At 41.4% G+C, this 27685-nt stretch overlaps 1 protein-coding gene across 4 annotated transcripts; it reads left to right on the top strand.

The window, feature by feature from the left end:
* The first annotated feature begins 12 nt into the window (after positions 1-12).
* On the top strand, positions 13-26823 carry LOC101796664 (CD99 molecule (Xg blood group)). 4 transcript variants are annotated; one of them, XM_027447234.3, is made up of 11 exons: positions 13-222; positions 16257-16292; positions 16667-16717; positions 17207-17239; positions 17557-17598; positions 19054-19089; positions 20619-20690; positions 21613-21654; positions 22197-22307; positions 23147-23200; positions 25178-26823. In XM_027447234.3, the coding sequence occupies exons 1-11, from the start codon at positions 165-167 to the stop codon at positions 25201-25203; spliced, it is 561 nt and encodes a 186-aa protein (XP_027303035.1). In that variant the 5' UTR covers positions 13-164; the 3' UTR covers positions 25204-26823. The 4 variants fall into 4 exon arrangements, with proteins under 4 accessions (XP_027303035.1, XP_027303054.1, XP_027303060.1 ...); XM_027447253.3 differs by having other exon boundaries at positions 23147-23236; XM_027447259.3 differs by having other exon boundaries at positions 23144-23200.
* The last annotated feature ends 862 nt before the right edge of the window (positions 26824-27685 follow it).

Genomic DNA, 27685 nt, shown 5'->3' with positions numbered 1-27685 from the left:
CGGGGCCACTTGTAGGGCGCGGCTCCCCGCAGGCTCCGGGGGGCGGCCCCGAAAGCTGCCGGCGGGGCTCCCCGCTACGCCTCGGTCCCGCCCCGCCTGGGCGGTGGCCGGGATCGGGGCTGGGGCTGGGGCCGGGTCGCGGAGCTTCTCGGCGGGCGGCAGCCATGCGGGGCGGCGGGCTTCTCCTGGCGGCGCTCCTCGCCCTCCTGGCACCTGGCAGAGGTGAGGAGCGGCCGGCGGGGTCCCCCTCTCTGCCCCGCCGGCGGATCGCGGCACCCCTTCCCTTCCCTTCCCTTCCCTTCCCTTCCCTTCCCTTCCCTTCCCTTCCCTTCCCTTCCCTTCCCTTCCCTTCCCTTCCCTTCCCTTCCCTTCCCTTCTCGCCCCGCAGCACCCTTCTTTTCCCTGCCTCGCCGTCGGGGCGCGGCGCTTTCCCCGTTCCCGTAGTAGCCAGCAGCGGGGCTGTGGCTGTGGCTGTGGCAGCGGCCGCGGCTCGGCTTCCATTTTAGGCAAGCAGGCAGGCTGACGGTAACTTCGGGCAGCGGCTCCGTGCTGGCCAGGAAGCCTGCCAACCCGCTCTCTATTATTGCTGTGGCAGAACAGCGGTGTAAAGCACGGCAGCGAGTTTTCTGAGAGCTGCTCGGAGTGTCCGGGAGGGTGTCTGTGCCGTAGCGTGGTTGCATTGGAGCAAAAAACACTCAGCGAGTTCCCAGTGATTCCCCCCCTCTCCGCACACCATTTGGGAGCTGATGGCCGGGCTCCTAAAGCTGGGAAATGCCGTGCAAGCTGTCATTTCCCACTTCTTTCTAAGAAACTTTTTTTTCTCGACCCTCTTTAAGACCTCACGCTATGCCTAGGTGCTTTCTTTCAAGTTCTCTGTAAAAGCTTAACTCTCGTTATCTTTTCACCACGGAAGGGAAGGAAAAATAACCTGTTCCCCGCTTTAGCTGGAAGCTGTAGGTATGGCAGGATGCCAGCTAAGCAATTCGCCTTCAAGCCTATATGAATGGAGTTGTACTGCTGTCGTCTTAGCTGTGAGGCTAGCAAATCCAGGCACATAGAAAAATAGTACCATTTTATAGTCACTGACTCTAAAACTTGGAGATGATTCATGCTGTTGACACTGAGATATCATCTTACGACTTATTTGGAAAATGCGCTCCTCTGCAAGCAGTCCCCGCAGTCCTGGACAGCAGGGTCTTTTGTGAGGCTCTTACAGTGTGGAAGTCTTTGGAGTTGCTCAAAAACAGCACTTCTAAACTTACTGCCTAGCAGTTTGGAGGTGAATACAGGCTGTCCAGTTCCTGCTTTAGTGGAGGGCAGGTGTGCAAAACACAGCTTCAGGGGGTTTGCTTAGAATTCAGAAGAAACCGATGCTGCATTTTTTTACAGATTGCTTCCAAAACTGAGGTTAATTTATCAGACCACTAGCCAATGCTGGTAATAAATAGATTATAATTAGTTTGGACTCTTCTTCTTAAAGAAAACACGCAAGAATTCAAGAACTGTCGAGAATGTCAGCCTGGGGAGGGTGGAGCCGCTCAGGAATTTCAGATGTGTGGTGGTGCAATTTTGGATTGAAGTAAAGGGAAGAGAGCCTGAATTGTATCCTTTTGAAAATTTGAATTTCTCTGCTGGTAGGCTGTCTGTAGTCTGAACTGACAGAACTGCTATAGAAAGCTAAGGATCTTACGCTGTGAGTAGTTCAGCTGCCATGCAACTGTTTGGATGGGACTAGTTCCCCTGGACTGCTGGCTTTCATAATTCAAGCCTGCAAGTCTATGGCCTTGAGAGTAAGCTTGTATTGAGTCATATATTTTAGGCACATGAAAGCTGTTAAGAGTTCAAACAATATTCAGCATGGGAATATTTGAGAGCTATTAAACAATGGTGAACTTTGAACTTGCTTAAGGGCTTGCGATTTTAACCGTGCAATTGGTATGGAAGTGTTGTTTTTTTTTTCACTTGCCAAATATGAACTCTGCAAATCAGGCAGAGCTGGAATTTAGATACCATTGGGGCTGAACCCAGAGGAAGGGTGAACGTGAGGTTTTTGTATCATTACTTTACATATCCAGTCTAATGGCTTGCTACCGCTAAGAAGCGGGATCTGTCCATTTCTCTCCCTCTGTGGTTGGTCTGGTGTCCATCAGAGCGATGATTCAGCTTGATGAGTCGGCAGATGACTAATGCTTCCTTGAGTCTGCTGCAGAGGGTTTGAGGGGTGGCAGCGCAAGGGAGGGGCAGGACTAAACATCAGGGTGGAAATGAAATGGGGGGGGCAGGGGAGGACGGAGACTTCCTGCTTGGGCTGCTCGTGGGATTGGCTCAGCCATCTTAACTCTGCAAAACCACCAGGTTAGCCCAGCATCTAACTTCAGGCATCTGGATTTCAGAATCCAGTGACAAGAAGTACTAGGTAACAGGATATCTGCACAATTTATGTGAAGAGCACGGAACCTTAGAAGGTGAATTAAAAAATAAAAATACCTTGCATGATAAGCAGCAGAAAACTGCTAGAGCTTGCACGCAGACAGAAGGATCAGTTTCCCTTCTGTACTGCTGAAAGATCAAGACATACTAGGGCTTGGATTTGGGAATATGTGCCGGAAGTATTTTTCACAAGAATTGAGTACAGCTTGCTGATTGAAACGCAGTAGCCACTAGAAGTAGTTGTGGTAGTGAACACGAGGAGATTGGAGAAAATACGTGCTCAGAGCTGATGTATCTGTGTTGTAAGATCAGTAGCCTAAGGTAAATTACAGATGGAGATCCCTTCTTCCTAAGACTGCGGTAACTATAGGGCTATGAGTAGAGGGAAAGAAATGGGTGTGTTCCTAATCTCTTGCTGGGGCAAGTCAGTGTTGAGAAGAATGACTGGTTTGTTGGGTGAACGGAGGTAAAATGAGTGATCTTGTGGATAGAGCACTTGTCTGGAGCAGGGACTGCTGGAGACTGATCTCTGCCTTGTGGTCTCTGCAGTTTGCCTTTTAAATATCATTAAAGGAATAAATTTTTCTTTCAATTAAACATTTTTAGTAGTAGTGCTAGGGTGCATAAATTACAGCATGAATTTGAAAAGTGCAGCACGTACTCTTCCATGTTTGTTTCCTCTAATTTGAGACGGGTACGAGCTTTTTATGTGTTGTTATTTATATAAAATGGCCTCTGCATTGCTCCATCAAAATAACATCACTGCAACAATCTTTTAAGCTTTCTGTAGTTACAGTGCTGCAACTTGGCAAGAGATAAGTGTGACTCAGCCTACTGCTGTCCAGCCAAGACCAATTTCAGTATTTTCCTGATGTGACTCTGGTATGCATGATGGGGTTGCCTGCACTTAAGAAAGGATTCAGAGTTAGCTCTTGCTATTGTGAACCTCACTCTGCACTAAACTTGTATTTCATCAAGTGACAGCTGTGTTAGTGAAATATTGTAATAATAGTAATCTTTATCAGTTAAGATCATCTTGACAGGGGACAGCTTCTTTCAGTCAAACTGTTTTTCCCTGTTCTGGCACAGGAAACTCCTCTTTGCAGTCTAGTAAAAGTGTTTTGAGAGAGTGTCATCAGCAAAACAGTCTCAACTCAGGGAATTTTTACTTAACTTACTGTCAGTTAATGCAAACTGGATCATGGATTCAGGTATTGACACAAAGAATGAAACACTTAGGCTGTTCTCCCTTCCTTAGGCTCAGCTTGAGCCCAGAACCTCTCACCCTCCTAGTCTCAAATGCCCTGGTTTTCGCTGGTTGCACTCAGTCTGTGCCTGTTCACCAGCATCTCCTTGCATCTCCCTGCCCTAGCGGGCGCTGCTGTTTAAGTGTATTTGAGCACATGGTGCTCCACAGGCCAGGGGAAGGTGTGACGGGTTGTTTCAGTGCTGACTGGACAAGGCTGTGACCAGCATGGGGCAGGCTGTGGCCGCCTCCCACACAGGGCACCCCTCGGCCTTCTGCAGCTCACACCCTGCCCAGGCCATGCCCAGTACATTCTTGAGAAATGTGTATCTAAGAGCTGTTTGGGCATGCACCTAACTCTAAACTCTTCTTTTAACATCATCGTGACATTAATAGTGTTCATTGCTAACTTTACCCTACCTCCCTTCTGTTGTGTTAAAGGGTAAGGAAGCTTGGCAGGCCCCAAGCCCCTCTGCCTTCCTTGCAGCTTGTCCTCAGCTATCAGGTGGGCTGGGGGCAGCTGGGCCTAGGTTCTGAGTGATGACCAGCTCAGCACTAAAGCCCAGGTGCATTCAGTATATTGATTTACCACGATCATGGATGCACAGGTAGCACGATACACCTTCAGTCTAGTAGATTAATGACTGGTGTAGTTAATTGAAGCAACAGGAGTACGGGCTCTTCTGAATTGCTGGTGATAAATACCCTCTCTACAAAGCATGTGCAAATACCAGGAACATGACTAACACAACCAACTACATATAAGTTATGAAACATCTTTACAGGGAATGGTAGGTTTCCCAGGGAAGCACTCGGTATAACTGAGGGTTCAAATCTCATCCAGTAGGTGTCCCTATGGGGGGAAAGAGATTCAGCCCATTGACTGATGCCAGAAGTCAGATATGACCTCCTTACTTGTCTGTGATGTTAGCTCCCTAACACTTTTTGTTTTTTTTTTCTTGAGGGATTTTTATACCGTTTTCTTACTTTTAGGCGGAGCTTGAATGACTGTAGTCATACGTACCTTCCTTACGATTGGTAGAACATTTTCTATTTTTTTTTTCTTTAAAAGTATAGGCTCAGAAATTCTGGGTGCATGCTCACAGAGGGGTGGCTCCACCTTGGAGGAGGGTAGACAGAGGTGTGTTTTGGCATTATAGTGAGCAGAGTTCACCTAGAGGACATAATTTTGCTATTAGTTTGGGTCAGGGCTGGCCATGTAATCTCTCAGTTCCATAGTAGCAGCAGGTTCCCCATCCCTGCAGTGATAGCACAGAGCCTGGCGGCAGTGTCTTTGCTCCACCCTCCATGCTATTTCTCTTAGAGTCTGCACACCAAGCACCCCTGGTGTTGCCAATACCTAAGGCTTCAGGTTATGTAGCCAAGGGGATTATCCAGGGACAGATTCCTTACATATCTGCCACATCTCACCCTGGAAGTTTCCTCAATGCTGAACCTTCTCTTGAGATGTGACCATACCTTTAATCACAGTAAGTCACCTCCAGCAACTATTCCACACCTTCAGAGAAGGCAATAAGAATTAGTCCTGTAACAATGGGGATGTATGCTCCCTAAAATCTTCCCCTTCCTAGCCCTTGCTCTCTGAGAACCAGATGGTAGGCCTTACCATCACAGTCTGAACATGGACTCAATCACAAACTCTGAGCCTTGTCCATACAGTCTGGGTTGGATTAATGTCACAGATGTCTGAATGTTACCTACAGACTTCAGGTCTTGCATCTGCAGAATGCACAGAATAGTTTATGAGGTAAAATAATCCTATTTATCATATGGAACAATATATTTCATTATCTCATTTTCAAAGGCCACCTAGTAGGTAAACCCAGGTCCTCAAGCAATAAGGATCCCTTCCTTCTGGATCTTATTTGCTGCAAGGGAAGAAACATGAATGTCTCTCTCAGTCCTAATGTCCCCAGGGCTGGCTGGTACTGTATCACCCAGAGGAATTTGAAGTATCTAATTTTCTGCAGGGCTGCTATGGTAGGTTCCTGCCTTTATCTGAATTAGCCCTGCAGTTTCCTAGAGATGAGGTTCCCTTTCCCTGAAGCACAATTTTAAGCAAGCCATTGTACTGGTGTACCTTGCCAGATGCCTGGGGATTATAGGGAATAAGGTGCACCCGCTCTGCTCCTTGACCTTCCTCTCATTCTTGGACTACTGTGTTTGTGAAATGCCTGCTGATACCTGATGCTAGCCTAGGCTGCATTCTGTGATGCCAGCAAGTGTGTTTATTTCTTCTAGCGTGCCGCCTACGTTTTCTTTCCAAGTGGAAAAACCTCTAGCAACCCATCGCTAGCTTTGCCACAGTGAGAACACAGTACCAGGCGATGTTCCTGGAGGAAAGGGGCCGAGCTGCTTGCCAGACTTCTCCAGACTTTCCTCCCTCCCAGCACACATACTGGTTCGCCATTCATACTTCCCAAGCGTGTTGTGTTCCACAGATCTCACCCTGCCTGCATTACGACTTCCTGAGACAAGCCCAAGATTTGGTCTCTGCCCCAGCAGGGTGCCCTGCCTGGTGCTCCTGGCTTCTGCACAGGCCTCAGGGCAGGCACTGGCTCATTTCTTAGCTTTCACCTTCCAGTCTGGCAGGAGTTTCACAGGTCCTGTGCTTCCCACTTGTTAACACATCATTTGCACACCCCTGCCCATATGAAGTGGGCACAGCACTTTCACCACAAACACCACCACTCATTCCCAATGCCAGAATCGAGGCTCCTTCTGGAGCCAGAGGGTGGTCACTACAGTGTGTCTCACCCTGAGCTGTGCCATGTCCTGGTGCTGCCCGTGTTCTCCGCTGGTTCCTTTGGAGGGCCAAACAGTCTCAACTCTGGAAACTTTTATTTAATTTAACTTCCTGCTAGTTACCACACACATCTTATCACGGTTTTGGGTACTGAGAAAAATTTGGCAGTGTTGTCCCTGCTCACGAACTGTGAAGCTACAGCACTGAGTCACTTTTTCTGCAGACCTGGGGCCAATACCGCAAAAAGCTAGTAGTTGGAAGTTTGCTTGGCATGGTAAGGGCTAGTTCTGTTTGCTTTTCCATTTAAAAACCAACAAACAAACCCTCTTGCTTTCTCAACCTTGCACACTAGCTTCTCTGGCTCACTGACTGTAATCTGGGAAAGATTTCCCTGCTTGCTACAGGAAAGCACATTTTTCACCTGTTGAAAATAAAATTGTTGCAGGGATACTATACACAGACGTCTTTTTAGACTGATTTATCCTTTGGCATTTGATGTGACTGGGGAGCCCAGAAGAGCAGGATCTAAAAGATTTTCTTTGAAGAGTTCCAAAAAGTCATAAAAGAATTTTTTGTGATGGTGCACACTTAGTTCTTGGTGGCATAAGGCATGCTTATAATACCTTCTCCAGATACAGAACAATTCATTTAAAATCTGTAATTAACACACCAAATTCGGGAATTATGCTAACATATTTTGGGGAAAAGATCATTTTGTGTTTAAAATAAGAACCAATTTAAATTTAAGTCAGGTTTCAGCACAAAACATCATTGTTTTGTGTAACAAATCCTACTAAAACTATGTAACAAATCCTGTTTATGTTTGTTTTTTTTTTTTTCATGCAGATTTCAGTCATCTGGGAAGGGTGCTACATGCTATAAACATCTAAGAAATAGCATCTTTAACTGTACTGATAAAAGGAAAGCTATTGACTGGTGCTGCTGTTAATTAGCTGCAGATGTTAATTCAGTTCTGCTTTCCTCATGGTTTAACTCCTGTAAGACTCCTGTTAGGCCCCCTATTTCTTACAAATTTTTCACAAGAAATAGTATTTGTATCTTAGTGTGTGTAAAGTTTCTGAGCTGAAGAGTTTTCATCCAGGTAAAAACAAACTTTTTCTGTAGGATAGCAGTTGTTCTTTCATCAGTTAATGTTATGTATTGAGGTACAAGTTAACCTTTCTGTGAAGTGACTTTTTTTAAAACATTTATAGATGTCACTGGTGAAAGTTTTAGTGGTAAAAATTTACTCAGATTTTAATTACAAGACTGTCATTGTATTTTTTTTTTTTTTGCCTAACCACAGAAAATATTGTTTGCATCTTTTGCTTGTGAAGAATTTCAGTATTCTGAAGGAAAGAAACAAGTGAAAAATTGGTTAAACTGATATTTTCATGAGAGCAAATCCTGCAAGTCTGGTAATATGCTGGTAGTATCATTGGTTTACAGATACAAGATTTAATTTTTGTGGCATGTATCTAGAAAAAATGGTGTAAGAGTATTGAAACTTGTGTTTTGTTTTGTTTTTTTTTTTTTTTTTTGTTTGTTTTGTTTGTTTGTTTGTTTGTTTTTTTGTTTTTTTTCCCACCGTTTTCTCCCTGTGATTTGGCATAAAATCTTTATCCTCTATGAAGAGGGAAGGGGCTAGTGGTGATAGTAGTAGCAGTGTGAGGTGGTGAACAGAAAATTAGTGAGGCAAGTGTGGCATGAATAAGGTACTTTTTACTAGTGGCTTGGATAAGGTAGTTTTTACTAGACCTTGTGGGCTTTCTGGGCAGCTCTGGAGGCACACAAGTCCATCTTAAGCTTAGAAACAAGAAGTTTCAGGGAAGGGTTTGGGGAAGCTATGTAGGAGGATTTTGGAGAAGGTTATCCTTTTTGATATTCTTTAAGTCTTCTGTTTCGTCCCTTGCTTCCAGCTGTATGTGCTGGTTTATATTCTTACTCTTTCGTGCCAGAAATCTCTTCCTGCCGCCGTGTTTCTCAATAAATCTCAGAGGCTAAGCATCTTGGGATTGAATCCCGAACTCAGTAGCTGTTTCAGCAACTATTCCCTGCCCTCTGCCTCCCCAAAACATTGCAGAGGTGCCTGTCACATAGCCATAGCTAACGTATTTCAGTCAGAGATATCCCTACTCGTCTTACCCGATGGCTTTAACTTCTGATTTACAAGACTCCTTCCCCCTCATCTTTTCACAAACAGTTCCAGCTTTTCTTTTTCCCATTTTGGCCTTTTTCAAAGGCCAGGTCTTGACTGTGCAGATTAAGCAGAAATGTGGACCTTTTTTCCTCCAAAAAAAACTTTAGGCAAGAGCTGTGTTGTGAAACGTGGCTGTAGTGAGCTGACAACTTCATTGCACCCAGGCCTCTCTGATTGTCTCTTCTTCCCCTTCCCTGCCCACCGCTCCTTCTTCTCCTTTCCCTCAGGTGTTGCTGCTGCATCTTTGTCACTGCCTCCCCTGGCAGCCCCATGCTGGCACTGCTCCCGTCAGCAAACAGTTCTTCCATACACTCCTATTGCTCTCCTGGGCTGTCTGCAAATGACTAACTGTACAGTGCAGATTAAAGTCTAGCATATGTAACAGCCCCCTGCGAGGGCTAACATTAGGATATAAAATCCACTTAGTGCTGGAAGGTGGCATAGAAACAAGGGATGGTGAAACGATTTCCTAGGGTGGACATGGAGGATTTGTGATAAATGTTTTTGTCTAAATATAGCAAAGCAGAAGTGCTTCCACCAGATGCGCTTGAGCTAGAGATGCCAAAGGTTTTATTCTGAACGCATTTCACATGTTTTACTGAGCACATGAACACATCAGACCTACTGTGTCTCAAGAAAGTAGCCTTGTTATGAAAAGAAAGGTTATCTCATCGCTGAAGTAACAACAACGAGGGATGGAAAGTAAAAAGATAAATCTGTTTTTGACAGGAAACCAGAAGAAAACCTCACTGAGAAAGATCATATGCCACGTTACAGGCCTGCTGGTTGCCACTCAGCTGAATTCCATATTTGTTTTCTTATCTACCTGTTTTAGGTAACACAACCTAGTCACGCTGACCTCTGTGTGCATGGCTGTCCTTCTGCAGTATTTTTAGGTGGCAGTTTTGTGGTGTTAAGACTGTTACTCAAAGAACCAAAATAAGCCTTCCCCTCCAGTGTTCCTCTTCACCCAGGGAAGCCGGCTGGTGTCACATCACGCATCTGAAGCTGGTCCTGCGTGTTTCCAAGCCAACGCTGGGATGGCACAATGCAGTGCAAATCACAAAGCCCTGTCTTACTTAATTGTCATTTATCACAGTTCTATCTCAACACCTTAATAGTAAATATTTACAGGAAGAAAAGTGTCTCGGTGCTTTTGAAACGCTTTTAGCTTTGGCATTTGACCAGACCCCTGTAGGTTTTGTTTTAAAATGAGCTGAGTGGTGCCAGAAATGATTCAGTCTCAGAGCAGCGGATTAAAATACGAGTTGAGTCATTGCAAACCACAGCACTGGGGCTGTTTCCCTCTCTCTCCATCTTACCCACAGGAAACCCAAATTGTAAAATGCAATGTCTTTCTCTTCTGCCTTTCAGCAAAAACCGTAGTAGCTATTTTTAAAGTATGCATGGTTCTTGAAAAATCTTTTTAGTCATAATTGAGCAAGCCACAATGAAAAAAAGTCTATAAAAGCAGAGTCTATTTTTCTGCTCAGTTAATGTTTCTGATTAGCTTACACATTTTGTTTGGATTTAGCTACTGGTATACAAACTGTACCGAACTGGTTGGAGTTCTGGTGAAAAAAGTAAAAGAGAAATAAGCTGTGAAATAAGTTGTCAGGTTGCAGGTGTCAGCAGACCTAAAACGCTCCTGCTTACTATGGAGCCATCATTTCAGTGAACTGCTGTAAAATACAAGTGTTCTTGTCTGACTTGGGTGTACACCACCAGTGTGTATTTCAAATTTCATTTTAAAGATTTTTTTTTAATGGAAGGCCAAGTTCTCATTTGGAGATTTGTTAATTATAAGTTATGATACAGATTCTTTTTCCTCGATCAGAGTGAAGATTATTTACCACTCTTTAACTGTTGAGGTTTTGGAATTTTTAGTTAACTGGCTGCCAGATCACAAATCTTGGCTTCCTTCCTGTGCTAAAATTGAACATCATCTTCCATTCAATGAAGATTTCCCTAACCTGTCTGCAGCTGAGCCTCGCTGCTGCAGCTCTTTTTCCCTCTGAGCCCTCTCCGGGACTGTGCTTTTTCCCTTTCTGCCCTGACCCCACTCCAGGAAGCCACTGGAGGTGCAAAGTATAAGCAAATAAGGGTGTAGATAAACAAAACACTGCCTGGCTTTGTTCCTAGGCGATTCCTGACTGCTTGGTGGAGGGAAGCCTCCAATCTATCACCTGACATGATTTATAGCTGGAAAAAGTGTGCTGCTGAGTACTGAGATGAACAGGGGAAGCGCACAACTTCTGAAGTCACGGCAGATTGCGTGGTTGTCCTGAAGGTACTTTTCCCTTCCTCTGTATGAGACTGCGAAGGGTACTGGAGTACACAGATGCATGTAAAGTTTTTCAGTGCAAAGAGAAATTGGAGTGTTGTTATCTGAACAGTTGTGTAGATAAACCTCTGGTGATAAAATAACATTAAGTTACTTGATGTCAATTTTAGCTGCTTTCATGAGAACCAATGATTTTATTAAATTACAGAATACTGATGAGTTAGCATCTTGCTTGAGTAAAATAGTTTTCTTAAATTTGAGACTAATCATTTAGTAGCTGCAAGGCTCGTCAGCTTTGTGAAAGACCTCTCTATGGAGCAGCCTGAACCTTGAAGCTGTAGGCTGTGAGCAGTGTGTACTTCAAGGATTTTGGTTTCTTTGCCTTAGAAAAGAAAACAAAACACTAAAGGCATTGCGTAGCCAGGACAGAGTTTCAAAAGTGGCCAAAGGGGAAGTGGTTGCCTAGTGCCCACAGTGCTTGGTTTTGGTGAGATTTGGGGGCAGAGATTTGCAGGTGAGATTTGCTCTGTTTCCAGAGACTGCTTCTGAGTCTAGTTTAGGTTTCTGCCTACTAACTTTGTGCAGCGGAGCAGCGCTTTTCAATTCTGATCCAAACAAAGAATTGCAGGGGAACCGAGTGATTTATCTGGCTGGCAGCTGCCTGAGGTCTGCAGAGCAGGAATTTGGTCCAGCGACTAGAACTGACACAAGTCAAAGAACTGTGGGACAGCTGAGCCTGGAGGGCACCTCTGGAGATAGTGACTGAGATGCTGAACATTTGCTTTTATCTGCACGGGATGGATTCACGGGGGTTCCTAGACCTTTTGTAACTATTCTGTAGTTTTGTCTTACCTCATCTCTTTTCTGGATAAGCAGCTCATCATTTGGCAGGACTGTGGCCATTGTGTTAATTCTCCAGCTTTGTGGTTTACCCAGTTCTTCTGCACATTTTCTGCTAATTTAGAGCTATTTATTCCGTCCTCTTACTCCCACACCAAATCCTCCCTGGAAAACTCTGCTTTAAAGCTGATGTTTAGAGCCCCATTGTATTTCCATACTTTTGGATGGCTGTCCAAAATTAAACGTGATAGTTATTAGTCTTATGCATATTTTTGAAGAGGAAATGAGTATTTTTATTGGTTGCTCTGGAGCCTTAGCTGACTTTATTCCAGACAGAAACATTAGCGACTGCTCCAGATGTGCAGAAAGACGACACTCCCTAAATGGAGAAAATTGCTGTTGCTTTTTGGCTGATTTGCAGATGTTATTTGTGTTTGGACTGTATTTGTGTTAGGTGGGAGAGGGCTTTGTTCTTCTGAACAGAACTTTATGCAAAGATTTCTTTGCTTTCTGTGGCTCTAAATGTCTGTCAGGTAAAAAATAAACGTGAAAAGCAGCGTTGGTAGGTGGATACTTACAGGAGGAGCTGGAGTTGATGCTGACCGTGTGGGATTTAATTCCAGGAGAGCGTTGCCTGGCAGTGGGAGTAAGCATCCCCTCTGCGCTGCTGTTGCAGAGGGACATTGCCTGCAAACCTCTGTCCTGGTGGGGAGGAGTGGTGTGGTTGTGAGCTCGTTCCTCCACCTGCAGCGAGTGGTCTTCATGTTCCAGGCTCTCCGTTTCAAGCCTCAGAGGCATTTCTTGCAGTTACATTCAGAGAACAGTGTCACTTTTTTGACATTTTCAAAAATTTTTGTGATTCACTTGCATCTCTTCTTCACCGAGAGGGTGGTCACACACTGGAAGGGGCTCCCCAGGGATGTAGTCACAGCACCAAGCCTGCTGGAGTTTAAGAAGCATTTGGACTGTGCTTTTGGTCTGAATTTTTGGGTTGACCTGTGTGGTGCCAGGAGTTGGACTCGATGATCCTTGTGGGTCCCTTCCAACTCGTGATATTCTGTGATTGTAACTAGTGCTGGTGGGGCAAAAATTGAGTCAGACTCAAGCTTAAAAAGGGGTTTCGTGGCTTTCCTCTCATGTTTGAAGTGTTTCATGAGCAAGGTTCTGTCTCTCGGCCTTCCTGCATTTTCTCTGACTTCTGATATGGTTAGGTGTTGAATATTTCTGCGTCTTCTGTTTTAAGTTCCCCGAGGAGAACATGTGCAGGACATGAGTGTAAATTCCTATTTCCACATTGGAAGCCGGAAAAGCTGCGTTTAGTCTGGTTTCCTGAATTTATGCACGTGTGGCTACCAGCACCCCCGTCCTCCAAGATCCACGTGCAGAGGTTCAAGGCCTCACGAACACGACCGTTCTTGCAGGTGTCGTGAAGAGCAGCAGCCAGGCAGCAGGACAGAGCCGAACTGAGGCCAGGGAAGGAGCAGCAGGTAGCATCCAGCGGTGGGGCAGGGACAAGCTCGCTGCTGCCGCCTGGTCGGTGCCAGCTGCAGCGTGCAGGGGCACTGGGGAGACAGGGGAAACCTCTGCCTTCCAGGGGGAGGAGGAAAACACAAGCACTTGTATGAGAACAAAATTCAAGCCGACTGCTGCTTATGTAAGAAAGTGTGTGGTGATTCATCCCAAGTCCCTGGTCTGGGTGTGTTGCAACACATGACTCAGGGAGGAACTTCCTTAGCTCAAGGCCCCTGTCAGCTCCTGCAGTGCTACATAAATTTGAGTAATACTGCAGCAGTAAATGTCTGGGAGCACTAGTGGGTCTTTGCAGGACTCCTGTTTGCGTAGCTGTTTGGCTCTCTTGAGTACCTTCTAGCTCATCGGCTTTTCAAAAGCTTGTAGTTGCTCTAAGTACCTTATCTTGTATAAAGGTGAAGTATTTCACCTTCTCTTTTACCTTCTTTTTCCCTCCATCTGACACTAACCTGTGAAAGGAGCTGACTCTTCTCACGATGTCCTGGTATTTGAACTGTGGACGTGGAAGGAAAATGGCGCAGACACTTCTGAGATGTTCTTGAATCTTCTCATGCCCCTAGGAGCTAGAAATACCTGCTGTATTGTGCTAATCAGCTTTATTTGCAATTACACTTGTTTAGACTAAACAAAATGCACATAAGCTCAGTTACTGTGGGTGCGGCTTAAACCTCTTAAGAGTGCAGCATACTCTTGCTGATTTTTTCTTCTTGGATCAGGCTGCTACCTTTAATCTAGTTCTGTATCTGTATTTGCACTGTCTCATTGTTTCTTGCCTTAAACCAGCCGAGTCCTTGGTTCCGGGCCTCCTTCAGTTCATGTTATTTGAACTGTTCCTCTGGTTAGCCCCACCAGTACTAAACGCTGAGTGAGTGCAGTCATAAAAGCAAGAGATTTAAAGACATACGAAGGATTGTTATGAACAATGGAGAAACAAACTTCTTCTCTGCTCCAGGTGTTTTCTGAACACCATTTTCTTTCTTTGGCATGTTTTGACCATTTTTTTCTTGTAAATATGGAGGTTTCTTGCTATAGTCTAAACAAAGGGGTGACTCCTGAGCTGAGATTTGTGTCAAGTAGTTTGGGTCTGGTCATTTTACTGAGGCTTTAAGGTTGTGTTGCAAGATAATGTAGGTTTCAGATAAATGACCTGCAAATATTTTGCCTTCTGTGAAATAATTTTTCATGAACTAAGAATCAAAAAGAGCTTATAGTCTCGATCTGGAGTGAAGAAAACCAAGTAAAATAACTTTTTTTTTTCTTTTTTAAACTCATGATCTTTACCTCATGACTTTATCTAGGGGGTTCTAAAGTCATGTAGTTGATCCACTACCATAAAGCCATGAATTGCCTCTGTCTGTTTCCCTGAAAGGACGGGGCACGGCCCAGGCAGTGCTACCTCCCCACCTGGTTGTGAGCAAGGTGATAATAATCTGTTCGGATGTTACAGCATGGGAATCACTGCTTAGACTTCAGTTCTTGCTATAGCAGTTCAGTTGCCTGAATTGAAGACTACCTTGAAGGGTGTTTCTGGAAGTTGTCATTCCATGTTTCCAAATTAAAAATAAAATAAAGGATCTTAGATTCATTTCTTCTGTGAAAACAGCATTAAAAGTGCAGTTATTTGAGAAAGAAAAGAGATTTCAATTTTGACCTCAGCTGAGATAAATGATGCCACCAGATATATGGGCATCCCTCAGTTTCGTGAGTTGTCCTTGTCTTAGTGTGGCCTGTCCTGTAAGCAGAAGGAACATTTTGCTTGTAATGTTTTTTTTTAATTCCCCTCTTCAGACTTTGCAGTAGCCAGTTATGATTCCCTTTCTGTAGCTGTCTTCTTAGTTGCAGGAAAAGCCATGCACATCAGCGAGTGCTTTATGTGTATATATTCTGAATTAAGTTAGATGTGGTGGAATTAAGATTTGTTCTGGGTGGCTTGATACTCAATAGGTAAAAATACTCCCAGTTTCTTTGCATCTTGAGCAGAAAATTTGGATGTCTTGCTTCACCATCCGCCATAGATCTTCATGCCTTTTCCTTTTGCTGTGCCTCAGTGAGAGTATGAATGATGAACTGTCTGAAATATCCCAAGCATTTGTTTTAGTGTCCGTTTATCATACGAGCCTCCGCTGCCAAGATCACATTACTGTATACATGCTGGGAAACCAGTTTGTAGCACGAATGCCCTGAGTAAGTGTGTTGCAGTTGGCTGGTTGAGCAGCAGTAGCTCTTGCAATTGACCTAATATAGCAAAAGAAATGTTATTTTCCTAACGGCTGAAAATGAAACTTAATCTAGCTGGAGCAGAGAGCCCACGGTGGTGACAGCTGTCTTTTAGGAAGCTGAAGAGACTGCTCAAGGTTACCTATGCTAATAAATTAATCATCTTCGCTACTGTTGACCTTTGTTAGGGGAAAAAGATAAGTCTTCTAAAACCATGAAAACCTGTTTTTAATGCCGAAGTATTAAATCCTTACCTAATCATATCACTTTCACACCAGCCTTTGTTCTCCATTGCTCTTCTTCACAGTTGGATATTGTAAATTACTGTGAATTGGAGCTGTAACCCTGCTCATTTTTGTGGCTTAGGGGAAAGAAGGATGGGAAAGAATATGCAGTGAATGGCACTAAGAAGGCATGCAATAGCAGTGGCAAGAAAAAAAAAAAAAAAAAAGGAGAAGTACATTATATTAACTGTAGGAGTAGGTTTTGGTGCTCTGGACCCTTTCTATAGCAACAATTTTTAGCACTGTTCCTTTTTTTGTGGGGGGGGGGTGGTGGCCTGGAGAAATAGAGAAGGATTACCTGTCTTTAGCTCTGATTCAAAAACATCCTTCTCGTCTGACACAGGAAACAGAAAACATACTTCAAGAAAGATCAAAGGCATGTTTACAACCATAGTAACTGTTGATTTTGAGTAAGAAAAAAGTGTTAATACTGTGATTTTGTTTTCATATGTTTATAGGCAATGGCGATGACTTCAGGTTAGAAGATGCATTTGGCAAGTATTACACTCTTACAATTATTTTTTTGGGGGGAGGGGAGGGCAGGAAAATAGTGGCTGTCCCTCTGATGGTTTCTGAATATCACCGCATGACTGAGCATGACAGTGTCCCCACATACAGTTTGTTTAAACCTCAGTAGAACAATTCAGCTACATTGGGTCAAAATGGTGACCACGTAGAATTGAAATTTATTTTTGGGAACACTCAGATTCATCTTGAGAGGAAAACATATTGCTGTATAGGTTTGATCTCGTGTATAGGTTTGATCCATTGTATAGACATGGGCTTAAATTTGTCCTGTATGTATCTTCCTAATAGTGTAGGAAATTGTTTTTCAACATATTTTTCCCACCCCTCTATCTGTCTTTAGGAGTACCTTCAGAGAAACCTCTTCCGACTAAGAAGGCACCATCAGACTATGGTGAGATCCAATTGCCCTTTTACCTTTTTTTTTTTTCTTTACCTTTTACTGTGAAGTCAAGTATAACTGTATATACTAATTTGAGACTGAATTTTTCAGTTTAGTGGCCAACAAAGTTGTGATATTTCTGAAAAGGAAAGTAATTCCCTAATAGCAAAAAGAATTCTACGTTTTAGAGTCTCCTGCTAATGCTTTTACAAAGATAAATAGTTTGATATTATAAGTTTAAAGGCCTTTTGAAAATTCCTTTCATTGGCTTTCATCTGCATGTTTCAAGCTTGCTCACCTTGAACTAGCCATTGGGATATCCCATACGGTTTGGCAGCTAATGGACTCATAACTCTGTGATGCTCTTCTGTGGGCCGCTGTTGAATGAGCATGCCATTATATTCTTGGTGAAAACATTGTGGTGTGCGTTTTGTGTAAAAAATAGTCTAAAACTAGTTCAATTTTCACCTTACACTTAAAATGTCCCTTATTTCTTTGTAGATGGGTTTAGCTTGGAAGATGCTCTTCAGCCTGGTAAGTATCATGTTTTCCTGGGTACTGCTCAGTGATATTTAATGTAATGTCTATCCATCCTGTATTACCCAAATGTAATAATGGCACTGAGTTGACTGAAGTAATAGATGGCAGATGAAAATAATTGCAGTCCAGTTGTGTTTATTTCATTTTACTGGTCTGGATCACAAAGCTGCATATATTTCACACATTTCTTTAACAAGTTCTACTTGTTTCATTGCTGTGTCTTCACTAGATGGCACTAAGTCCATAAATAATTACTTATGGAAGTAGCATTTAAATCTGAATTAATCCATTTTAACTCTGTTTGTCTATAGGTGACCCCAAGCCAGGTCCGCCTGCAAAGCCTAGAGACTCTGGTAAGACTTCTAGCACAAATGCCTGAATTGTGACATGTTTTTACTATCCCAGTTAAACTTCTAATTATTCTTTTTTAATTGTTTTTGATGAATGTCAGGTGTTGGTTTGGATGAACACTAAGAAGTGAGGAAAAATTGGCTTGCAAATAAACTTTGCATCTGCCTTGACATTTTATAAGAAAACCTGTTGAGTCACTTTTCTTTCACTCAGTTGATTTAAAAAAAAAAAAAAAAAAAGTCTAGTTAAACAGGTAATGCCCAGTAGCTCTTTGGGTACCATCACTAGATCTGTTGCACTGTGGTACCTAACACAAGATTACAGTCCTAGCAGTCCTAGTAGCACTTTCTGCTGATCAGTTTGATTTAGCCCTTCAAAGTTTTCTCTCTGCTAAAGCAGCCTGTTTCCAAACCCTGACACTTGAAAACAGGTGGCTATTTGAGAAACAACTAGATGAGTGAATCAGATGGTAAGGCAAGTGAAGAGAGAGGATCTTTTATTGAATTGGAAACTGAAGTTGAGGTCTTAAAATTGTGCTCTAGAGGTGCCAGCCTTTTTGCATTGAATATGCAGAGAACCTAAGGAGACCTGATCTGACTTGTGCTAGAGCTAGGAGGAGGCAAGACCATGCTACATCGAATAGAAGCACTATACAGAAGAAACCAGCCTCTGGGTGGCGTCAGCTGTTGGTCAAAACACAGTTTTAGAAAACTACTGCTGGTGTGTTAATTTAATGTGGGTAACAAAGACTGTGACCAAACAGCACAGAAGTATTTATTAAGATCCTTTATTCTCCTGTTTTGTTGCAATCAAAGTGAAGTGTCATTGTAGGGACCATATTAATAGTTATATAATGTGGATCTTTTCATGTTTTTGTTTGTTTGTTACTTTGTTGCTGTTCTAAGTGAGATACCAATCTGGTAGTTCTAAAAGTGACAATAGCCAAGAAATGTGTACTTAGTAGAAAAATTTTTTAAAGTTCAGCATTTAAAATCAGACTTGCAAACCGAAATGCTGCATAAGACTTAGTGAATTGTACTGCATATGTTCAGGCATAACAAGGGTCTGACATATAGGCTAATGTAGCAGAAACTCTGTTAATTGCATTAACTTAAAGTACAGTCTTTAACGTAAAATAACCAAGCAAATAACAGCATTAGCTTATGAAAGGAAAAAAAAAAAATACAGGGGGATGACTGACATCATTTACGAGTCAGATAGTCCCACTGCTTTTGGTTTCTTCACACTAGTTAAGTTCAGTCACTTTATTCCAACTCTGTGTATGTGACCCCAGCCAGCTCTGCCCGCAAAAATCCTAGAAACACTGTCAAAACTGTCCTAAGAGGAATTTCTGAACAGTAGAAAAGCATTTGTTAATCTTTCTTTGTCCCTTTCAAAGTTAGTCTGCTTTTGATCTCTCAATGTGTTTTTTTTCTAAATATCTCGTTTGTGTGTAGATAACCCGAAGCCAGGTTCACCTGCTAGAGACTCTGGTAAGACTTCTGGCGCAAATGCCCAAATCATTAAATGTTTTTACTATCCCAGTTAAACTTCCACTAATTACTCTTTTTTTAATTGTTTTCAATTTATGTCAGGTGTTGTTTTGCATGAAAACTTAGAAGTAAGGAAGAATTGGCTTGCTAATAAGCTTTGCAGCTGTCTCGACATTCCATAACAAATAATGTTGAGTCACTTTTCTTTTACTTAAAAGTGGGAAGGAGGAAGGAAGGTGAGGACAGAGTGTACTCATTCGGGGCATTGTTGTTGTTAGGTGCCTGTGGTGGAGCATCTGTGTTATTAGATTGACTCCTTTCATCTTCACAAACTGAATCCGCACTAGTCTTGCTAAAGCAAGTAGGAATAACTACATGTGATTTGTATTCTTAAAGTATCTAAAACAAAGGTGAAGCAAAGTGTTGCTTTTTTAGTTATTTTTAAAGGCCCTAAGTTAAGAAATAGGTTTCTTAATTCATCTCTTAATACATATTTCTTAATTCTTACATTCAGTTAAGAAATAAATTTATTAACTCAGAGTACAGAAATACAATCCTTTCATGTTTGAAAGGTATGTTTAAAACACATGCCCTTCCCCGCCTATTGTGCTTTAGAGGTTTTCTCTGTCTTTGCCTAGCTCCAAACAAAACAAATTCATGGGCCTCAACTACGCTGATACTGTTACCCAGGAATGTGGCAATATTTCTCACCTGGAACACAAACCGTGGTTCTTGCTCCTTCCCCTGCCTGATTTACAGCAGATACTTGTATGCAGGTTTTGCACGCCTCAGTACAGTGCTTTTGCCAGCTAATAAAACATTCTCTGGTCTGATGGTTTTAGCTTTGTGGTTTGAAACATCTTTGCTTTCCATAAGCTAAAGATTCATATGACCGCAGAGGGAAGGAGGAGATCTCCAGGCTCCATGAGTTGAGGTCCAGTGAAAGTGGAAATGGACTGTTTCAGTGTCCTGCAATAAATCAGAGAAGGGAATTAAATTTGAATCTTCCCATTCTCAGGCAAATACCACAGGCACCGGACTGTGGCATAGTGAACTCTTTCCTCCTTTCCTCTAGCTACTGTGTTGTACAGGTTCAAAGGATGGGTTCTGACTTAGAAACCTAACCTTAGAAATGCACTCACACCTGCAGCCTTGAACAGAAATGTTCCTTTCCTGTCCACACCTTTCTCTGCTTTATCAGGATAGTGAGGCTTGGGCCATTCTACTAAAGTAGCCTACAGAGGTTCTTCCTTGTTTAGCAAGTAATATTTGTGCATTAATACCTGCTCTTGGACACTGGCCTCTCTTTTGTTCAGGAAGTCAGGCAGCAGTGGTGCTTCAAAACTGTATAGTGCTGAGCTGAAAAGTCTCTAGAGTGGGAGGGCTTTTGCAAGGTGAACACATAACCATGACGCTGAGCCCAGAACTGCCAAGGACTCAGTGGAATGAACTAGAGAAAACTTGCATGTCATCGTGTCTTTTCACTGAACCTAGAACACATAAGATAATATTGTTTTTACTTTTTATAGGCAGCTTTGATGATACGGATCTATACAATGGTGATTTACCAAGAGGAGGAGGTGGCGGCGGTGGTGGCGGTGGTAAGATAGTAGTTTGTGTTTTTTATTGACCCCATGGTTACATGAGCTTTTGAAGAAAGCTTATTTACAGGCTCTAATTTCTAACACCTTTGGTTTTCGTATCAGAGCTATAACAGCTTACCTTGCAGTTCAAAGGCAATGTGTTCTGTCCCTGCCAAAAAAATACCCAGATAATTAAGAGGCAAAACTGATCTAGGAACCTTCAGTAATTTTTACTGTAATATTAAGAAAGGTAAGTTTTAAAACTGAGATGCAGAGGTGTTATTTATTTCAAAATTCACCACAAATATAGTTCTTAAAGGCACCTGAGTGATTTTTTCAGATCTTATGTAAAATACTCTTAACGTTTTCTTAGTTCCTGTGGTTAAGAAGCCCAGGGGTGGGCTAGAAGGTGGTCCATCTTGTTTTTCTCAAAGATTTCACCTGCCCAACAGGATGAATTAATCCTTAGACTTTCAAGTGACGTAGAGTATATTTACACAGAGTGATACATAACTATTTAATACCTTATCAACCTTGATCTAAATAAGCTGCCATGTCTAAATGTTATGGTGCATCTCAGTACAGAGATGGTCATTGGGACCATCCTGCACTATTGGTCATCATGCCCTGTGTGCATGAGTGCACTTTCACCACTTCTAAGACAGAGTTAACACCACTGGTGGTGGGTGAGTTGATTAAACTTCACAGATGGGCTGCCCTCATTTGCAGCAGTGCTGAGCGCCCAAGGTTGAAGTTGCTATAACCATGACCTGTGCTTTGAAAACAGAAAGTTTGAATGCCAGAGAGCTGAATATTGTATGGATAAAATATTTTTTTCATCATCAAATGGCCTCTAATTTTGTATGATGAATTAAAAAAAAAAAGTGATGTAACTGTTCTTTAGACACATAATAACTAAACCTTTTGTTCATCTTTGTAGGACAAAAGGACTCAGGTCCAAATAAGGTTGAAGATGGTGAGGGTAAGTGCATTAATTTCTGTGTATGGTGTCTGTATATCTTAAGCTTGTTTTCTGGCCTTTTCTTTGTTGCTAATACATGTATTCTGCGAGAGTACTCACTACTGCCAGTGGATTTCAGCTTCAGAACTTTGTGGAATCTAGAATTCACCTTCAAGCTCTGCTTTTATAAATCTATGAAATCTCTGTTGGAAATAATTCCAAGTTTTAAAATCTCAGAGGTGCTGGTGCAGTGACTGCATGCATATACATGTAACTTATATTTGGCCATGAAAAGGGTAATTTTTTTAATTTTTATTTTTAAAATAGTGGAACTTGCAACAACCATGCTGAAGTTGCTTAACAATAGGCACTACTAAGAAATTAATAGCTATAAAATCAAAGGAACTACTTTTCATTATTCACAAAGAGAAAAAGTTGATTACTACACTTTCCTACAATTTCATGTTTATTGGTTTTTAAGCGTTCATGGAATTTACTTTGAGCCAATACAAGTTTGACATAACTTTCAATTCTGAAATAATATCTGTAAAACTCTTTTTCAGCTTCTCAGGGAGCAATAGCTGGAATTGTAAGCGCTGTCGTTGCTACTGTAATTGGAGCAGTGTCTAGTTTCATTGCTTATCAAAAGAAGAAACTTTGTTTCAAACAAAGTGGTAAGTTTTCTAAACTATTTTGTGTTGGTTTTTTTATAGACCCTTTTATAGAGTTTTGGTTTTTTTTTTCTGTTTTGTATTTTATATGGGAGGTAGAAATTGATTTTTTGCATCAGGTAGTTTTAATAGCTTGGTGAATTTGTGTTCACAGGGAGTAACATCTCTTTCTAGTCATCTATGACAGGGAGTCTGAAGAATGCCTTGCCCAAATCGTAGAATTTCAAAAGCAGACAGCCTTAGGACTCTGTATTCCTTAAAATAAAACCATCTCCTGCTAAAGAATGAGCAGGAGAGATTGCAAGAAAACATTTCGTCAAGGAAAATTGTGTGGAGATTGGGTATTACAGATTATTTTCATGCTGGAAAGTACCTTGTCATTTCTAACTTGTAAATCTTGCCTTTGTGTCTTCACAAGATGCTTACCCATACATTAGGTTTTTGACAACTACCTTGGATATTCATCCCCTTTTTTCTGCAGTGGTCTATTCATCACACAATACTTCCTTTTCACCTAAATTAGATAGATTTTAGGCAGTACTGTAGGTAATAAGTGGGACAGAAGCTTTGTTTTTGTCTTTTCTAGTCTTTTGGAATGGTTGGTGAAGGGAGAGGACAGAACAGCAACCCAAACAAGCACTGATGTTTTCGAATTCGGGAAGTTTGAAAGCTGAGCAACATAGAATCATAGAAACATCTATGATACACGTTAAAATTAATAGGATCTTAACTAGTATCAGTACCCCGTTTTCTTCAGTGCTATTTCTTCCCTCAGATTATCTCTATTCAATAGTAACTTTGAAGAGAATTTCAGTGCTAAGCATCTGTTTGTTTCCCAGCAGATGAAGAGAATGTGAATATGGATAGCCATAGGGGAGCGCAATCTGAGCCACCTGGTAAGAGAAGAATCTAGATGGAAGACCAAATTTTTGGTGGGGATCCTATTAAATACACTTTGTTGACATTTAACATTATGAAGAAAATTACTTGTGCTGTTTTTTATGTTATTTTTTCCCTCTTGTTGTTGTTTACAAAGCAAAAGTTTGTAACTACCAGTACAACTAACTTAGCACCAGGTCAAGATTTCAAGTCTGATTATATGGCCATTCTTCTCTAGTTCTTTTCTTTTTTGAAAAGATGATTGCTTTTTTTTTTTTTTTTCCTCCTTGAGGAGTCTCTGAAATATGGGAGCTGAGAGAAAGTTAAGAATTGACTTTTCTCTCTAAAAGTATTATTAAAGACACAAGACACTTACGAGAACACATGACTGCTCCTTTAGTGTTTTACATAACTACAATTAGCTGACAAGTATTTCATTAACATATGTTGCATCTGATTGGGATATGTTGCCTTGTTTTATATTAAACTCATAGAGAACTCTGCATGAATGCACATTAGGAAAGGTTAATAGCATTTGGGCAGAGAGAAAACTACACTGAAGGCAAGGAGGACTGAAGCATGTTGTTTTAACTAAAACATTCTGCTTTGAATAGAAATTATTGTATATAAGAGTTATCAAATAACAAATCTGTGTATAACAAGCTGTGACAGCTGAGGAAAAATCTCTGAAGCCAACAAAAAGCCTAACAACCTCACCCTTCCAGATATGGTTGGCATTGCCCTGAGCTGATGGAACAGATGATTAAATCTATGAAAGCCATAGATTTGAAGGAAGCAGTGTAGATGAAAACTCAGCTTTCTAGCCCTTGTGACTGGTCAGCGAAGGAACAGGCAATACAACCTCATGCCGAAGTTTGATGAGTATCTTTCAAATACTGAACTCTGAAAACTCGAATTAGTATAAATTTGCAATATTGCTTAATTTAAGCCCAGCAGAACCAGTTCTATTTTCTTATACCTTTTTTTTTTTTTTTTTTTTTTTTGGAGGTAGTCATTTATATGGGTTTACTGGCTAATGATCCTCTTTATGAACACTTCTCCTTAAAGCTGTTAAATACATTAAACTGTCAAGGAAAAAGCATTAGCTGGTAGCTGGCTGTTGAAGTCAGGACAGGAGATAAGCAGATATCCTCAGTTCAGCCATGTGCTAGTAAGACAAGTAATATTCTTCAAAGACCAAAGGCAGTTAACATAGGGTTTGGAATCAAGATATGCAGAAACTTTGGGTGAGTTTCATCAGAACACCAGATCAGATGATGCATACTGTAACAAATGAAGTCAAGCCTGGGCTGTTACCATAAATAATTACTCCTGCCTACATTTTTATGTCAACCTGTTACATCCCAGATTTCATATTTGTATTATATTTTGTAGGCAAACGTGAGCATGTTTTGTGCCAAGGAACTAACCAATCGTGCACAGCATGGTGTGGCTGCTGATCTAAGTTTAGGGAGTCAGCAGCCATTATCTTTGCTTTTGGTAATGTAGTGTTGATGTAGCTACCTGGATTCTGGGTTGAAGCAGTCCTGTGTTAAGCCAGGCCAAATGGCAAAGGAGGACAAGTTTGTGTTTTTAAAATTTTATGTGGACTTACCTTGGACTTCCTGAAAACGTAGATAGCCTTGGTTAAGTCTGTTTCCATTAGATATGCAGACAGTACTACATCTCATTTTTACGTCTGTAAAACTGCAAATCTGAAACTTCATGTTGGATTATAGGAACTGTAAGTGTAGGTGGTAGCTACACGGATCTAGTAGGATGTGGTTACTTGAGTGAGAAATATGGGATGCAGTATCCCTTGTTATGCAGGGCACTGGCTTTACAGAGTCAAGTCTCTGCTTCCCTGCATTCATCTCAGTTTCAAATGCCTACTGAAAATGCCTGTTGTCCATATATACTGTTATATAGTATTATGCACCTTACATTGTATACTAATTTAGTGTACTAACCTTGAGTTGTTTCTGTCTTTGTAGTTCAGCGCACGCTTCTGGGGAACTAAGAGAAATCCTGATGAAGAACAGACCATTGAAACTGGATAGGGAGCCTGAAAAAAAAAAAAGGAAGCAAAAAAAAGCATAATGTAAACAGCAGAGTCTGAAGCTGCGTGAGAAAACAGTCCATGTTTGAAACATTTTAGGGAGCGTGACTTAGACCTGAGTACTTCTGTATGGCTACCCCGTGAAGCAATGTTGCACATCAATATATGGCCTTAATGACAGGAGTGGAGAGTGATGTTGTTCTTTCCTTTACTCCTGTGACAAATGGGTGTGCCTCAAGTGCATTCAGTATGTTTTACTTTTCTTTACCTTTCCAAAAACAATAAGCAATTAATGATTTGTTATGTCATATCTTTAGGCAGTGTAAATGTTTTTTTGTTTGTTTTGTTTTGTTTTTATTTTAAATCCTGTATGAAGTCAATGTACCAACCAACAAACATGGTTTATGTTGTGGGCACCTGAAAGCAAATGAAATGGCTCATTTTGTGTGGATAATGGATCTCAGTGTGGGTGCTGCTCATACAATCTGTGTAGCTGCCTTGGTCAGCCACTAAGGAAGTGATAATTGTTTTTGAGCATCCAAAAGACAAAAAATCAGAGTTTTGTTTTTGAATTTTTTTTTCCATTTCATCTGTCTGGTACAGATTCAGAACAAACAAACTAGTCCACCCAGACCCTTCATCCTTTCTGGCTCTTCTTCTTGCTTAGCAACTACTGAGCTGGTCAGATGTGGAAAAGCCTGATTGACAAACTAGAGCCATAATTGGATTTTGTACAACTTGTGAGATTGAGGTTTGGCAACTCTCTGGACAGTTGTGAATGAAGTACTGGGGAGTGGAGATTAACATCATCACGCCTGCATAAGCAAAATTTTAATAGAAAATACTTTGAATTCAGAAGGCTCCTAATACACTTAGAAGGCGAAAACAGTACTTTGATTCAGAAATAAAGAATAACAAGACTGACCAGAGCAACCCAGCCTCACTCCACAAGCATCCACTGAACATACATGTGAAGAATGCTTTTGGATTCGTGAAGGATTGCCATCGGGATGAAGGGCCATGATTACATCCTCAGTTGAAAGCACTTGTGAAGTTTGCTGTGGCTTCTGAAAGCCACAGGGAGTTTTCAAGGATCTGTGGAAACATGGAAAACTGTGCACTTCATAACAGTTAAAGGACTGAGTCTGAAATAATAACTAGTTCCGTCTGGATGGAATAGTCCAACCAGTTCTGTTGGCTTTCATTCTAAGTGGTTCCAATTTTCATGCAATTTTACTGTATGTCTTACTAATATGCTTCAGCCACCTGGCAGAGTTCTAGAGAAAGAAGATATTCCATTGAATATCTTAAAAGTCATTGTGAATTTGGATATTAAACATGCACATCTGTGCATTCAAATATGAATGTATGCCAATTATAATTCATTTAAGAATTTCTTGTACTTTTTAGCCTGCAACAAAGCTTTACACAGACTTTTGTCATGGAATTTATTTGTATACCTCTTCTTTTCCCACTTCTGCTTTTAACATGAAAGTGCTAAAACCTTTAAGTGTTTTCAAGGGTGGAAAAGTGATTTATACATAAACATTTGATCTATGTAAATAAAAGAAATTAAATGTACAGCTTATCTGCATGAATAAATATATAAATGCCAAGCGTAGAGGAAACAAAAACAAGCCAGTCTTTGTTAAGGAAAGAATGAGGGGGAAGCTCAGAGTAGCTTCGGTTAACCAGGTTCTTGAATCCTTTTCCAGTATTTGCAAGCCTAAAAAAAAAACCTTACTAAAACCCTCCTGTCCTGTGATTTTTCTAAAAATAAATTTTAAAATTAAAAAAAAAAAAGTATTTTCCTTCTTAGTTTCTCTAAAAATGCAAGTTTTGGTGCTCTACCAGAGAGCATTTTTCAAAGGGAGTTTTTCTTCCTCCTCCATCGGCAATTCAGATTTATTTCTTAAAATTTGTTTATTTTTTTATCAGATTAGAGTGAAGTTGCCCAGTAGTAACGAAGCCGTGAGTTGTTTTCACAGGGTTCTTACCAGTGTGAAGTTCAGAGATGACATTTGTGTGAAGTACAGGTGTGGCTTTTGAGCAAGAACAGCTAGATCTGGTAACACAGAATCTGATGAAAAAGAAGGCTTAGTTTGGGCAGCCTTAATGGTGTTTGTGTGGGTTCAATGTTCCTCATGCAACTATCGTCTCCACCTTTGGGAGTTGACATGGCTAGGAGGGCATTTCTGTCATTTTTCTCACTTTCTGATAGTGAGAGGACCGGAACTAAATCTGACACCAGTGTTGTGGTTGACTATCTAGGAACAAGTTTATTAATCTTTTCAGTCTAAACAGGCACATTGCTGCATGAAATTTGGGCACAGCTGTACCCCACAAAGGAGGCAAGCCCTGGGGTGGTGTTTAGGGGAAATGGCGGTTTTAACAATGATTTCAGCAGGTCTCATCTTCTCTGGCTTTGTCCATTTATGGCTTC

Source organism: Anas platyrhynchos, chromosome 1 (genome assembly GCF_047663525.1).
Source record: "Anas platyrhynchos isolate ZD024472 breed Pekin duck chromosome 1, IASCAAS_PekinDuck_T2T, whole genome shotgun sequence".
Taxonomy (NCBI): Eukaryota; Metazoa; Chordata; class Aves; order Anseriformes; family Anatidae; genus Anas; species Anas platyrhynchos.
Note: the sequence above shows the minus strand (reverse complement) of the source record. Positions and strands in the feature narration are given on the sequence as shown.

What these genes read in the sequence shown, in the direction of transcription:
- LOC101796664 (XM_027447259.3), top strand. Translation starts at nt 165, where the DNA reads ATGCGGGGCGGCGGGCTTCTCCTGGCGGCGCTCCTCGCCCTCCTGGCA. An exon ending in CAGGTTAGAAGATGCATTTG is followed by an intron (nt 16,293 to 16,666) that starts GCAAGTATTACA and finishes ATCTGTCTTTAG; the next exon opens with GAGTACCTTCAGAGAAACCT. An exon ending in TGCAAAGCCTAGAGACTCTG is followed by an intron (nt 17,599 to 19,053) that starts GTAAGACTTCTA and finishes GTTTGTGTGTAG; the next exon opens with ATAACCCGAAGCCAGGTTCA.